General features: G+C 40.7%; 1 protein-coding gene across 3 annotated transcripts in view; it reads left to right on the top strand.

Annotated features, from left to right (window-relative positions):
* The window catches only part of LOC133491594 (rho GTPase-activating protein 6), an 81809-nt gene extending 67151 nt beyond the window's left edge, over positions 1 to 14658 (top strand). For all 3 annotated transcript variants that reach the window (XM_061802914.1, XM_061802904.1, XM_061802922.1), the window contains 12 exons: positions 1094 to 1165; positions 5676 to 5824; positions 5927 to 6055; positions 6152 to 6347; positions 6457 to 6512; positions 7226 to 7376; positions 7473 to 7621; positions 8603 to 8782; positions 9405 to 9496; positions 9578 to 9798; positions 9892 to 9975; positions 11522 to 14658. In XM_061802914.1, the coding sequence (XP_061658898.1) occupies positions 1094 to 1165; positions 5676 to 5824; positions 5927 to 6055; positions 6152 to 6347; positions 6457 to 6512; positions 7226 to 7376; positions 7473 to 7621; positions 8603 to 8782; positions 9405 to 9496; positions 9578 to 9798; positions 9892 to 9975; positions 11522 to 12033 (1991 nt within the window). In that variant the 3' untranslated portion in view covers positions 12034 to 14658. The remainder of the gene's footprint in view (positions 1 to 1093; positions 1166 to 5675; positions 5825 to 5926; positions 6056 to 6151; positions 6348 to 6456; positions 6513 to 7225; positions 7377 to 7472; positions 7622 to 8602; positions 8783 to 9404; positions 9497 to 9577; positions 9799 to 9891; positions 9976 to 11521) is intronic.
* Positions 14659 to 15525: the final 867 nt, after the last annotated feature.

Here is a 15525-nt window from a genome sequence, read left to right as displayed (position 1 = left end):
AAGTCCTCCAGAGGTGGCCAATGGGAGAGCAGCTCTATCACGACACTTTCAAACCAAGATACAGTACAGGATGTTTACGTTCAGTGGAATCCAGTGCCATTTTTTTTCATTCGTATCCTGAAGTTCTTTTGTAACTAGAGACAAAAATTTTCCAGGGAGACTTTTCTTAATCTGAATCTTTATATATGAGGGCAGCACAGTGGATCAGCTGGAAAGCATTGGCCTCACAGTTCTGAGGTCCCGGGTTCGATCCTGGACCCACCTGTGTGGAGTTTGCATGTTCTCCCCATGCCTGCGTGGGTTTTCTCCAGGCACTCAGGTTTCCTCCCACATCCCAATACATACAACATTAATTGGACACTCTAAATTGCTCTTAGGCGTAATTGTGAATGCGGCTGTTTGTCTCCATGTGCACTGCGATTGGCTGGCAACCAGTTCAGGGTGTACCCTGCCTCCTGCCCATTGACAGCTGGGATAAGCTCCAGCACTCCCGCGACCCTCGTGAGAATAAGTGGCTCAGAAAATGGATGGATGGATATATATTTCTTCTACCTCTTGTCTGTGTTGTCCCTTCCATCTGCTTTCTCTTCATTCACACACCATTTCTTCAGCACTCCCATCAGTTGTTGCTAGCTAATGCGATGCTCAGCTTTCTCTGTGTCATAAGAAACATGGTGAAAATCAAACAACAGTAGTAATGTTGTGACTTAGTAGATTCATCAGTGGTCCTTGGACACTTGGGGAAATTGAAACCTGTCTATGACGTAATCACCTAATGCTACCATGGGATGTTTACTGGAAGGCGGATACATTTCTCTGAGTGACTCATATGACACAGGAAAACATCTGGAGTTCAAACTGAGATTGTTAAATCAATTTGTAGAACAGCACAGTGATCCAGCAATTGCAGCAGAGTTTTGCAAAGGCGTACACAAGATTTATCTAACTTTGTGCTACTTGCAGATTTGTTTGTGAAACCTACTTTAGGATGCCTTGCTCAATTTATAAACTATCAAACTCTAAATACAATACAGCAAATAAAGACATCTTGTACTCTCGATGTATTCAGTTAATTACTTTTGTTTCCACACAGATGGACAGAAGAGGAAAAAGTCCTTAAGAAGGAAGCTGGATTCTTTATCCAAGGAGAAGAGCAAAGATAAAGGTATTTCAAGTTCTTAAGTTTTTGGCAGGGTTTCTTGATCTCACGGTCTCCCTTTTGTGTAAGTATTGCCACAACTCTGCCTCTACCTTCCTCCGGTGAGATGGTCTTTGTTGGGTAAACAGAGAGGCAATAAAAATTAAAATCTGTTTAGAGTTTGTTTTTATATTAAGTGGAGGGACCATGCTCCGTGCACTGTATATTTGTCTGCAAAACATACAAGTCTGAAAAAGGGCCAGGCGGAGATTGGAGATGGAGGTAATGTAAAACAGGCTTTTCTGATCAAATTGGTGATTCTGGATTTTTTCAGTAAACACACTCTTGTTGAATTATAATAACTCATGCAAATATGAACTCAAGTGACAGTGTTGACGCATCTTCGCAAGACTGTGTCAGATATGCTGCCGTTCCACAATCAAAGGTCAGTGACAAACTGTGAAGACAAGCGAAAATAAATTGTTTCATATAATGACTTGGAATAATTGACAGTAGGGCTGCATGATTGTAATAATCATGATTATTTTGATCCATATTGTCATCCCAATTATCAGTCACAATTATTCTTCATTTTCGGGAGAAAACTATTTTTCTTGTGGTACTTTTCAACAAACAATTTGTAAAAGTTTTCTATGCAAAACGAATCTTTCGGTAAGAATAAATGATAATAAAATAAATGCATTCCCAAATATTCTACTTTACCAAGGACTAACTGATTAAATATGCTATTACCTAGTTTATTACCTTTAACCCTCTGTTAACCAAGCTGGGTTCCAGGTTATCTGAAATTGTACAACACTGGTCAATAATGGCAAATGCCAAGTCGGTAAACTGGAAAAGGTGCCCTAATGTACCATGTGCAAAAATGCAACATGGGTCAACAGAGGGTTAAGCTTGTCCCATTAGGGGTCACCACAGCTTGACATCTCAGATGAATGCTCATATTTGTTTGGCACAGTTTTTACACAGGATGACGGAACCCCTCTCCCAGTGTGATACGAACTCACAACTCCTGGTTTACCAAACCAAGGCTCTAACCACAGAGCTATGGGGCCTCTCAATATGCTATCACATAGTGAAATCATGAATCAGATTCATCTTTGCTCGCCAATATGTCACAAACATATGATGAATTTGTCTCTGATTTTCATCACAATTGCCTCACACTTGAACTGCTCCAGTGAGCACTGGAGATGACGGCTTGATGAAGCCAACAGAACCACATCGTCTGCAAAAAGCACAGATGTAATACTATAGTCACCACACAAGACCCCCTCTGTGGTTCAGATGCACCTCAAAATTCTGTCCATACAGGTTACAAACAGAATCTCTGTGAAAAGACCCCCTTGGTGGTTTCCAACCCTCATTGGAAACAACTCCAATTTACTGATGAAAATGCAGACCAAACTGACACCGATCGTATAGGCACGTTTAAGGAGACTTTAAGAAACAGCCTTTATAAGGGTGTTTGGTACCCCAAATTGCTGAAGCGCCCCCAACAGGACTCCTCGAGGGACACAGTAACATGAATGCCTTCTACAAGTCCACAAAAGACATATAGACATTTTGGGAGAACTCCCATGCACCCCCAAGCACCCCCTGCCAGTAGAGATGGTCCAATGTTCCACAGCCAAGAAAAAACAACATTGGTCCTCCTGACTCTGACACCTTCCTCTCCAGGACACCTGAATAGATTGTACCAGGGAGGCTGAGGTGTGTGATCCCCTGTAGTTGGAACACACCTTCTGGACTATCACCCCAGCAAGCATTGAACTGACCATTTGCAAGGGCAAACTGAGTCCATTTTTTAGCATCATCATAAAGGGTCATTGAGCTGTGCTTTGTTTGGTCCCACACCTCGGTCCTCTATATTAGGGGTGACACTGCCAGGGGCACAAAGCCCCAGAGAACTTAGCTCCTAGGATCATTTGCCATGCAAACCTCTCCACCACAATAAGGTGACTGCTCAAGGAGGGGTGTATTGAACTAAAATATACAAATAGAAAATTGTGGTTTTTGCTGTATGAAAATGATTTCACATCTATTTTCTAGGTTTCAAAACAAATCCAGATGGATCAACAAGGCACGAGTTAGTGAGAACAGCTTTGATGATTTTTCAAAACCATAATCTCCATCTTTTCCCTCACCTTGATTCAAAATTGGTTCCAGTAAAAAAAAAAAAAATATTTCGTCCCTCCCACCGGAATTGTTGGAGCCAAACTACACATAGTAATTCACCGTTTCTACTAATCTTGGCTATCACTCAGTAAGTGACGGAAACAAAACAATGCGCAGACTTCCAGCACGGCGGCTGCAACCTTTTCCAGTGGTCTGACATCACAGATTCTGACAATTGTAGGCTTTAAATTTTGAAAATCTATATTGAAAATGCCTCGCTATGTTGTTTTTGAATATTCTACTAATGCAGGGGTGTCAAACATTTGGTAAGTAAGTACAAGTAAGTAATAGGAACAAAAACAACTACAGACTAGACGAACGCCTTTAAAATGCTGCCTTAGATACTGTGAAGATGAATCCTTACTGTGATGATGAAAAAATGTGCAATTTAATGTTAGTCAGCAACTTCACAACAAAAAAGTATGGTGGAATTCTACTGTTCATGCAACTTTGTGAATTTTTAGTATGTATTGTATGTGTTTTTCATGTATGAAGTTTGCACATTTACAGGACATGTGAATACTTTCTTCTTTACACATTTAATAGCACTCTCCTTTATTTGTAAGGTGTAGGCAGGGATTACATTTAAATTATATATTCCCATGTGTAAATGGTTTAAGAAATTCTTTCTTTATAAATCTCATTTAATCTTAAAGTGCGTTACTATATTTTTCAATACCAATTACTTGTTAAAGTTTTGTGCCTCTGTACAATCAGTGGGACCAGTTGCAATGCATATATGTTAATGATAAAAGTAAATTGCACATTTGTCTAAGGAAATCTGAGGTGTTTCATGAAATATTTTGTAAAAGGAATGTTTATTACATTTCAATATTTTCATAAAGTTCTTGGGCTTCTTTACACCAAAACATAGGAAAGACATGATATTTTGGTTATTAATAGCAGTTTATGGTATAATTTTGAAGGTCCGGCCGATTTGACATCTACCGAGGCCGTATGTGTCCCACAATGTGAAATGAGATTAACACCCCCATACAAATGAGTTGAGATTTGAAAGAAAATACATAGAAATATAAATTGTCCTTGAAATGAAGCTCTTCTTTCGGGTTCATTGCAGGACCGTAAGCATATAAAAAATGAGTAGGGTACCAAAATTAAGACCATATCACTTTTTGGCATCCTTTCAGCTGTGGTGCAAACAGAAATGAGTAGAGTACCTAAATGATTGCAAAGTACATTACATTGATCTTTTTGGCTGGCAACCAGTCCAGGGTGTGCCCCACTTCTTGCCCATCTGGGATAGATTTTCAGCCCCCACTATCCAACCCTAATCTGGACAAGCATTGTAGAAAATCGCTTAAATGAAGTTTATTCACATACTTGCACACACATACTCACACATTGTATACAAGGAGCCTGGGACGGCTTGATCGATGAGGTTTTGCCATGGATGTTTCATGTTCATCATGCAGCCTAGATGACGCTTTCGTGAATACGTGCAACCTTGCATCTGTCTTGTGATTATCAGATGTGTACATTGCTTTGAGTTTGTGTAAAAAAAAAAGTTGTTGTGCTTCCATGTTCTGGTCATATCTAGCCACACACACTTCAGTCATAGTTACTGGATGCAGTTAGTCTCTTCTGTCTTTCATCCTTCGTCATATGGATTATGCAAATATAAAAAAGGAGGCAAAAATAACTTGCTGTTTCTGCAGGAAGAACACAACGTTATTTTTGGGCAAGGGGCATTAAAAGGTTTTGATTTTTGTTCAAGGTATGATAATTAGTGATCTGTATGTTGTCATTCAAAAAAAGCTGTTTCTGTGATTACACTTTAAGTTCAAGGGCTATGAATACATTTTCAAGGCACTGTAAATCCCCACTGGGGGCACAATGGTGATTCTGGTTAGTGTCTACCTCACACTTCTGAGGACTGGGATTCAAATCCCGGCCCTGCCTGTGTGGAATTTGCAGGTTCTCCCCGTGCTTGGGTGGGTTTTCTCCGGGCACTCCGGTTTCCTCCCACATCCAAAAAACATGCATTAATTGGCAACTCTAAAATGCCCCCAAGTGTGATTGTGAGTGGGTGTGTTTCTCTGTGTGATTGACTGGCAACCAGTTCTGGGTGCACACCACCTCTTGCCCGATGATTGATGGGATAGGCGCCAGCATTCAGATAAGCATCTGAGAAAATAGATGGATGGATGGATTAACACTTTAACTGTAGTATTGCGAAATTTTACAAGTGGCAAGTGTAAAAACAAAACTCCAATAGCCCCTTTCAAGTTTTTCTTTCTCTTAAATTTTGCAAAATTTTGCTTTTTAATCGAGATCGTAATTGACCATTCTGGCTCCTTTTCTTTTTATTTGCCTCCAGAGGGTGTTCCTCAAGCCTTCAGTATACCCCTTTCCCAGGTCATCGCAAATGACAGGGCGCATAGGCAGCGCCAGGACGGCTATCGTCAGGATCCGCCACAGCGAGAGGAGCACAAGGACTCTTCTGACCTTGTCTCTTCCATTCTACAGGTCAGTGCACAGGCCTGAACGTCCAATCAGAAAATCTCAAAACAATGAGGAGTTATAAGATAAGATAGCGAATAATAAGTTTAATTCTGGTTTAATACACAGTTTGCGACTAAGCGATCTTCTAATAAGGAGCTCTCAAGCAGTAACTCATCATTGAGCTCCACATCGGAGACAGCCAACGAGTCAACGTCGCCCAACACGCCTGAGGCTGCACCGCGAGTGCGCAGACGTGTGAGTCCGCTGCCCATGGTTTAAAGAGGGTTAGTGTGTTTTCTACATGCAGAGTTCAATGTTCTCAAAAAAAAAAAAATGATGTTTCGGCTTCAGGGTGGCATGTCGGTAGATTCGATAACAGATCTGGATGACAACCAGTCCCGGTTACTGGAAGCACTGCAGCTCTCCCTGCCTGCAGAGACGCCAAGTAAAAAAGAGAAGCACAGGGATAAACGGCTGAGTCTCAACCCTATATACCGCCAGGTCCCCCGTATGGTCGACAGCTGTTGTCAACACATTGAGAAATACGGTATGTAGACACACCCTATTGTGTTATAGACACTCTGTTGTTTTTGTATCTGCTCCGACCCTACAATTATAGTAGTTCTGTTTTTTTTTTCTTTTTTTTCCACACTCAGGTTTGCAGACAGTTGGGATATTCCGGGTGGGAAGTTCCAAGAAAAGAGTTCGGCAGGTTGGTGCTCTTTTTGGTACAACCTAATTGGCTCTGTGAGGCACGGTGAATGACTGGTTAGAGCGTCTGCCTCACAGTTCTGAGGACCGGGGTTCAAATCCCCGCCCTGCTTGTGTAGAGTTTGTATGTTCTCCCCGTGCTTGGGTAGGTCTTTTCTGGGCGCTATAGTTTGCTCTCACTTCCGAAAAACATGCATTAATTGGCGATCTTGAATTGCCCTTAAGTGCGATTGTGAGTAAGGTTGTTTGTTTCTATGTGCCCTGTGATTGGCTGGCGACCAATTCAGGGTGTACACCGCCTCCTGCTTGATAAGATCCTGAGATAAGATGCAGCAATCCCGCGACCCCCCGTGAGGATATGCAGCTCAGATCATGGATGTATGGATGCATCTTTTTGTGGTTTTGATAATGAGGGTCAAACCAGTTTAAACCAAACTGAGTCTTCTTCTTTATTTTTCAGCTTGTCCCATTAGGGGTCGCCACAGCGTGTCATCTTTTTTCATCTAAGCAATTACATATTATTTAACTTCAAGATTAGACATACCATGCTGGACAAATCCAAAATGCAATTACTGGACACACTATTAGTTACACTAGCACAATTCAGTGTGAGAGGGGAGTAACAACTTTACAATGATCATAATCCATAATGCTCGGTAACAAAAATGCGTTCCGTTGGTTATTTTCTTTACCAGATTTTTTTTCCTGCTTTAGTTACGAGAGGAGTTTGACCGTGGCATTGATGTCCAGTTAGATGAGGAGCACAGCGTTCACGATGTGGCCGCTTTGTTGAAGGAGTTCTTCAGGGACATGCCTGACCCACTTCTCACCAAAGAGCTGTACACTGCCTTCATAAACACTACATGTACGCCTACTTCCTGCCCAGCAGAACCACTTCTCAGTGTAACTCGAGGACAGCTCAACTTGTCTTCTGATACAATTTGACCTGTCCCTGTTGCAGTGTTGGATGCAGAGGAGCAGCAAAGTGTCATGCAGCTCCTGGTGTACTTGCTCCCAGCATCCAACAGCGACACACTGCACCGCCTCCTGTTGTTCCTGTCCACCGTGGCCGACCATGCCGATGACCGGCAAGACAAAGATAGACAGGAGGTAAAGTCATCACTCACAGAAAAAAACACAATGAGCTCCATAACTGTTTCTCTGGTAGACAATTACAGCCTGGTTTACTGAATGTTTTACTAAAAATGGGTTCAAACGTGATTGCGCACACATACAGATGTGGAGGGTGATCTACTAATCAAATCCACCCAGGAGTGAGTCTTCCATATGTGCAAAATTGCTACACAGTTCATTTCAGGCATTCTGAGAGGAGTATATACAGATGAATTCATTTAATTTCATAAACTTGCAACAGATCGCAAGGGATGTGATTGCATCTTTAATTATAGCTTCTAAAATGCAGGTACAAACTGACATGCAGAGTGGTTAAACACCTTTAAAATTTATTCAGGTGATTTATTTCGAAGTATTTTGAAGATAATGGCTGGAAACATACAAAGACTGAGAACAAAGTCGTACTGAATTTCAGTTTTCTGGATTTTTATTTCACTATTTTAATGATTACGATGTCACTTTTTAAAAATGTACTTTTACTTTGTTTAGTTCCCTACTGATACTGTTTTTTTTATTACTTTTACTGTAAGTGCTGTGATGATGCAGCAGGAACCCTCCCAAAGGATGAATAAAGTTCTGTCTGTCTGTCTGGCTCTCTTGGTCTCGAAGTGAATACAGCCTGTCACATAAGTCTCATCATGACATCCTTTCAAGGATTTTGTGCAACCAGAGCCAACCTTTTCTTATATACATCAGTTGTGAAGGTTTTTCTTTTTGCCACTCATTTATCGGCTCCTTTGTCTGCTATAACTTTTTGTCGCATGTTTATTTTGTCAAACCCTTGTGCCATTTATTTCCTTCTGATGACAAATAGATTGGACAAGTGTGCCAGGAGTGTCTATACTGCGCTCAAGTCGGATACATAACCAATTTATATCCACATATGAGAGTGACCAGGGTCGTATATGGCGTAGAGTACGCTTGACTCTTCCAACAAGATTGACTTCCTCATTGCAGATCACGGGGAACAAAATGACCTCCTTAAACCTGGCCACAATCTTTGGCCCCAACCTGCTCCATAAACTCAAGTCTTCAGACAAAGAGTTCAGTGTCCAGAGCTCAGCCCGGGCGGAGGAGAGTACAGCCGTCATCGCTGTGCTACAGAAAATGATCGCCAGCTACCAGACCCTCTTCATGGTCAGTCGACTCTCATCCTCACTTACATGTCAGCCGATGCACTTTCACATTTTTGTGTGAACAGAAATTGACTTTTCTTGTCATTAAGTACATTGTGCCAGCTTTCTGACCAAAGCATCATAAAATCTTCACTCACACACTTGATGCGTTATTTCCAAAATAAAAAAGAACATGTTGGCATGAAATCATTTGTGTGGAGTCAGGAGAGGTCACAATTTCACATGGATTAGCTTCTTCTTTGCTTGCTTTGTTCCTGTCTCTTTTCAGGATCCTCCAACAGTGCAGACAGGCGGCTCATGTCATTTTAAGTTTTGAAACTTTAAACTTTTGTGTTTTGTAATCTGCCTTTGCCACTCTCTGGAGGCCACATTCCTACAGTAAGCCAATTAACCACATCAGACCGCTTCCGATCTTGGTGAGATCAGGCATTTTTATGTTTATTTGAGATGGGGGTGGGATATTACATATGTGAGTTCTTTTGTAAATCGGCTTGAGTCAGAATTTATTAAACATCCTCCAAAAACACAGGAAATACAGACTGATATTGAGCTTTTAAAATTGTTGCCTTGAGCAGAGAGATTTAAAAATTTGATTTAATTAATCCAAATGGCTTTTTGTGTAGGTCCCACCTGACCTGCAAAATGAAGTTTTAATGAGTCTACTGGAAACAGACCCCGATGTGGTGGACTATCTCTTGAGACGAAAAGCATCACAGTAAGTTATGCCCGTAACACATGATCATTTTCCCCCTCCTGTTTACTCCCGTTTTTCAATACAATTTGGTTTTCCCCGCAGGAGTATGGATCTACTCCACTCTGAGGAGCCCTTCACCCTGAGCGAACGCCACTCCTCCAGCGACTCAAACAAACCATCCAGTGGGGAGGTGTCTCCATATGACAACAACTCCCCCACCCTGAATGAACGGAGAGGGGAGGCAGGGAAGCCAAATGGTCCGATGATAGGGCAAGTGGCGGCCTGGGCAGGGGAGTCTGGAGTTGACAGCAGGGTGGGACCAGGTGAGCTGTAAATCTGGTACAAAACATCTTTCTTCTGACAGTATTGGTGCTGAATGTATCCATTTGACCTTATTTCTCACTTGCTCTCTTTAGACTGTATATCAGAGGAACATGCTAACATTTGGGGGACGTGGCACACGACTCTCAAACAAGCACTCAAGGACCAAACTTATACAGGTGAGCTGCCTGCCTGACAACTCGGGCCCTCTCTGCAAGTCATATCCTATTCAACCACAAAAGACAGAGGAAACATTACTCAACAGAGCTATGTTGTACATTTACATTATTATTTGATGAATTAGAATCTTTGGTATTCCAAATTAAAGGTAGAGTTTGAAAATAATATATATGCCATCATACAGAATATGTTTAAGGTCTCCGCGACCAAAAACAATCATTCATCTCTGGCCCAGTTTTATCCCTCTAATTTAGTCATTATTTTATAACTGTTCATGGAATAAGATCAATAGCTAATTAGAGACTGTAGAGATAGGAGGCATGACTGAAAAGTGTTTCAGGCATTAGCACATGCCTAGCACTGCACATGCAGCCACGTGGTATCACACCACCTCTTGCAAAGGAAACTATTGTAGTTTCTTGGAAGGATTATTTATCTATGGTTAGCAGCAAAAGTACAAAAAAAAAGTGGGACAGCTCTGGAGACAAATGAAGTGTAAACATACTTGAAAATAGTGGCGTCCTCTAACACGAAGGTTGTATATTCCAAAAAAGTACAGCATCAAACCAGTAACATTTTGTGTTCCTTAATACTAAGATTAATAATACTGGTCATGCTTACAGTTTAGAAGTTTTGGTATACTATTCACAGTTCTATTGCGCTAGCTAGCGGCCTACTTAAGTGCACTCTGAGGTGGTTAGGTGAGCATGATGCTCTAGTACAGGGGTGGTCTATGCAGTTTTGGTTGATCGAGTGACGGTGTGCCCCCCCCAAAAAAAGACATCAGCCTATCATGCATCTCGTTGCTTGATTCAGGTATAAGAGATACGTCGATTGCACGCACATAAAGGCGTGTTCTTGCAAGTTGATCTCTCTTTTGCTTTCTCCACTTTCTCCATGCTTTCTCCCCACCCCACGACACCGCTGGTAGATCGAGAGAGGCTGGCTGCTTGAAAAGTAGACCTTGGGGTAAAAAAGTCTGGGCACCCTTGGTCTAGTATCTTCCAAGATCCTAGAGTTTCATGAGCTACCGGTGATTCTTTAGGCAAAAATGCAGGACGGGGGAGTGAAATGACAATTCACTGAAATCGTGCTCAAAGTTGGAAAACCTTTAAAAATTTTATAATGGGAAAGGAAATTTCTTTGGTGAAAATTGATTCCCGACGTTGTTTCTAGTGTGCAAAAAAAAAAAAAATAATAAGTTTCAGACAAACACAAATCCACAAAGAAACAAAGCAACAATGAGCGGTTTGGCAATGCATGCATGTGGATCAAGAAGTAGAATGAATGGAGATTCTTAGTATAAATGAAGGTTTGTTCACATTATACAAAAAAAGCTATATGATTAATCTTCACCATTTGAGTTTTCAAATAGTAATTTTCATATTAACCAAAATCAGTTTGCAAACAAGTTCCAAAACACAATAAAAACACTGTAAATAAGAAATGCCAGTGTTGTGCTGTACATGTGCATGACAACCGCTGTCAATTCACAGTATTTTTTTTTTATTAATTCCATTGATATCATGGATGTTTGTTTTGAAGGTTCCCAGGACAATATTACATACAGGAAGGAGGAAGGAATACAGGAAGGACTCGATGGACTCCGTGATGATAGCAGACACAAGCCGATGACACTGCCAACAAGGACAGTGTCTGGCATCGCCGGGTGTAGACCCCACCCGCCAGTGACCGGTCTGGGCACTAGCCCTCACCTGCAGCCAACCAACAATCGCTCTGTGCAAGCCCTCGAGCATGCTCATGGAGCCTGCACAACGTCGGGAATGAAAGGCTGGGTGAACTCTAACGAGAGTGTCCGATACCCTCCCCCTTATAATGTTCACCACCATCTGGCCGCTTGTCAAAGTTCGCCACGGCTTCCAGCAGCTCAGCAGCACCCCCTGCAGCACAATATGCCAAGGGCTGAACAGAAAAACTCCGATGGGCCCATGATGCTGCACAGCCAGGAGTGGCAGGACTGGCAGAGGGACCGCTGGCAAATATGGCAGCTGCTATCATCAGACAGTGCGGACACATTGCCGGAGACGTTGGTGTGAAAGCATCAAGCCAGCTTTATTTCAGATCTGATGACAGCTTGGAGAAAGTCGCTTACGATTATCACACAGCTTCATCTTTCCTCTGTTCATCCCTGGATCTGCCAGCATGTTCACGCCATGCTATTTTTCTTTTCATATTCAGCTGCTGCCTTATACAGACTTTGAAACCTCTATGAGCCATCACTCATGATTTTGTTCGGATATTGTTTGTGCTCCACATTTCAGTTTAAAGCATTTGAAATCAGCCCCCAGAAATACCTAAAAAAATCATCACAGCACTTCGAAACATAGCCATGAATGCCATCTGGTCTGTTTTGATTTTAGTGGCGAGCAATAGGAAATGTGCTAGCTCACTCAGTTAAACAAAAGGTAACGTCAGACTAAGATTTTGACTTTTGTCAATGTTTAAATGCAAAAAATTCTCATCAACACCGTGAAAGGAGTTCATCAAACATTTGATTTGAAGTATGTCTGTCTTTCAAGCCTTTGTTATAAATGTTGGTCTTTGTAAGACTGCTCTTTTTTCCCCTCAGTGTTGAATGTAATTGTAATGTTGAAGCACTCAGCTGTAAATTTGCCACCTGCTGCACTATGAGATACGCCAAAGTTTATTTTTTTTTTCCCTATTTCACTTCAGGATACACATTGTGGTTCATGTGGCAGGAGAACAATGTTTGCATCATATTTAAAAAATATCCATGTGAGTTTCTGGTGTGTGTGCGTTTGTAAGTAAAATACAGTGAAATCACAAAGTAACGGATGAAAAGGGGAGAGAGGTGATTCATTATTGCTATTTGTCCCTTAAACAAATCAAATTTTTTTTTCATGCCTTAAAAACACCCACCACCGCAGTACAAAAGAATTTCAAATAAATGTTTGAAAAATTTGTAAGTGTCCTCAGGCCACTAAACTCCCTACTCCAGCTTCTAATGTACCATTTTCACCAATCTTAAGCTTCGTGTGCTTCCTGTTATCATTTCTGTTACGATTTAATGCCATAGTGAACGGCTTGACAAAAAAGAAAAAAAATGCTTAACGTATATCAGTATGTATCAATATACAGTAAAATGTTTGCATTGCATGCTTGTACATGAACAGCACTCAAGTAAAAAACAGTGGCTATTCCCAGAACTACATTGTTGATTGCACCTGTCCTTTGGGTCCGGGACGATTAATTTGTGGTTTCACTGTACACCAAAACTGTGCTGTCACCCTGATGATTAAAAAAAAAAATGTATTCTGTATTTATAAGTCTCAATTTGAATAGGCCAAACGTGTGGAGTATTTCTTGAAATTGGGCATCAGTTCTCGTAATGTTTTTTTTTTGTTTGTTTGTTTATTGTCAGTCCTATACAATGTCAAAATACTACACAGTATATGTTCAATGTACAATGGTCAGTTGGTTATCTGTTTTCTATGTGCAGCTTTTGCCACTGCATTGTGTGCTAAGGGTGATATCGTGATTTGTGCCGAGTAGGCTGAATTACGCCGATTAACTGACCAATACCAGCAGGTTGGGCTTCTGGAACCGAATGTTTCAGCTTGAACCTCTTCATACATTTTATAAATATGAAACCAGCACTTTTAAATGAAACCCCAAACCTACATCGCAAAAATACAAAATCTTACCTCGTTAATTGATCTTACTTTTTCCTGAAAAGATCTTAATGCACTTATTTTTAGGCAGTTTTAAGTTTGTCCTAAATTTTCAGCAAGACAAAAAGACTTGTTTTAAGTTAGAATAGCTTACTTTGTCACTAATGGTGCACACACCTGACTTTTGTGCAGGGAGTCTCAAATCGATTCCTGCTCTGTGACAGTGTCAATATGTGCCCTTCCACTGACTGATGACCAGTTCATGGTTTAGGCTGCCTTTCGTCTGAGGTTACCTGGGTTAGGCTCCATCACTCTGAGCGACCCTTGTGAGGATAAGCATCTTGTAAAAAGGATGTGAATCTTATTTTAAAAATCTTATCAAGTAGATACGTTACTTCCATTGGCATATTTTTTTCACTTATTTTACAAATTATTTTGTTTATATTTTTAATTTTTTCCAATTGTTTTGAGAAGGCCTTTTTTATTTTTACCAATGCAGCTGCCCAACTCCTCCTGAAGACTTAATCATATGGGTATTTGCTGGCAAATATTTCATAATGTGTGTATTTTTTTGAAAAGTTGAAGTAAAAGAAACAAAGAAGTAGTAGAGTCTAAGAGTTGGACACATGATGTTGAAAATTTGCCATCACCTGTTTTTCAGGCCACTGTGCCGTTTCTACTCTGGAGGAAAACGTGTGGAGTGTCTTCTGTTAAGATTATGTACACTTAAGGGAGTAAATAAACGTGCTATAGCTCATAGTTAGGGATCATACATTGTTAACAAAAAAGCAAATGTGCTTTGCTTTCCCGAGTGAAAGATATGATATGCAGTACTGTTTTAAGAAAAATTCAATATCGTCCTGGTGTTTCTCAGTCTCACATCCCATTGTGCCATGGTGGATTTATTGACATCAGTGTGGTTTATTGGTCCAATTTATCACTCGATATTTTGCTATTTGTTTTTTTTTTTTCTTTGGTACCACCTGATTGCTATGTATGTTATAATGGAATTAAATGTGGTTACGTTCATATCTGCTGGTGGAGTGAATTATTTGGAAAGACCAGAGAAAAGGAGTGAGCAAGAAAGGTTTTACAAGGTTTTTGCTGTAATGGGCACATTATTCCTAAATATCATCTTAAGACTTAATTTTTATTTCTGGTATCAGAGTGTAACTCATTTAAAACCACGTGCTTTGGCTGCATCATCCTGGTGGCTATAATATTTGGTTGACTTCATTTATTATGGAGTTACAACAATTTCCATATATGTTTAATGTATTTAACTGACAAAATTGCATCGTTAAAGACACGTATTGACAAAAGCACTTTTTTCATTTCACGCTCCCTGCAAGTGCACAATAATTTAGCTCGTTTATCTCTTACAGCTTCTCTAAATAATAATTAAGTAATCAGGAACAACAAGCTCACTGATGATGTATCAAGGTTGTTCCTGTGAACAATCGCTGAAATCTACCACAAGAGGTCACCCAACAGCCTTTTTTTTGGGGGGGGGGGGTTCAAGCTGAACTGATGAATGATAATGAAAGCTTGCACCAATTCGTTCATGAGATCGAAGCAAGATCTTAACAACCGTGGTCTCTGGATTGGTTCTTGAAAGGAACTGATCTGGAACATTTTCTGCCCTATTAAAATCCTCACTCGGGGAACACTTGGACTGTGTTTTTATTTCTCAGTTGATTTCCTCTCTTTGCCTTTCCCTCACAAGCCTACTTAGCGCTCATATCGTGAGTCACAAAAGCAACAGACGCCGCTGCCATTTTCTGCATTACTATGCTTTGCTTGAGGGCCTTTGATTAATTGTGATGACGGAAACTTTGGCCACTGCCCCCTTTCAGAAATCTTTTGTCACAATTTTGTCATTTATCAGGAGGCACG

This window comes from Syngnathoides biaculeatus, chromosome 2, assembly GCF_019802595.1.
Source record: "Syngnathoides biaculeatus isolate LvHL_M chromosome 2, ASM1980259v1, whole genome shotgun sequence".
NCBI classification, from domain to species: domain Eukaryota; kingdom Metazoa; phylum Chordata; class Actinopteri; order Syngnathiformes; family Syngnathidae; genus Syngnathoides; species Syngnathoides biaculeatus.
This window is presented reverse-complemented; position numbering and strand designations above follow the sequence as displayed.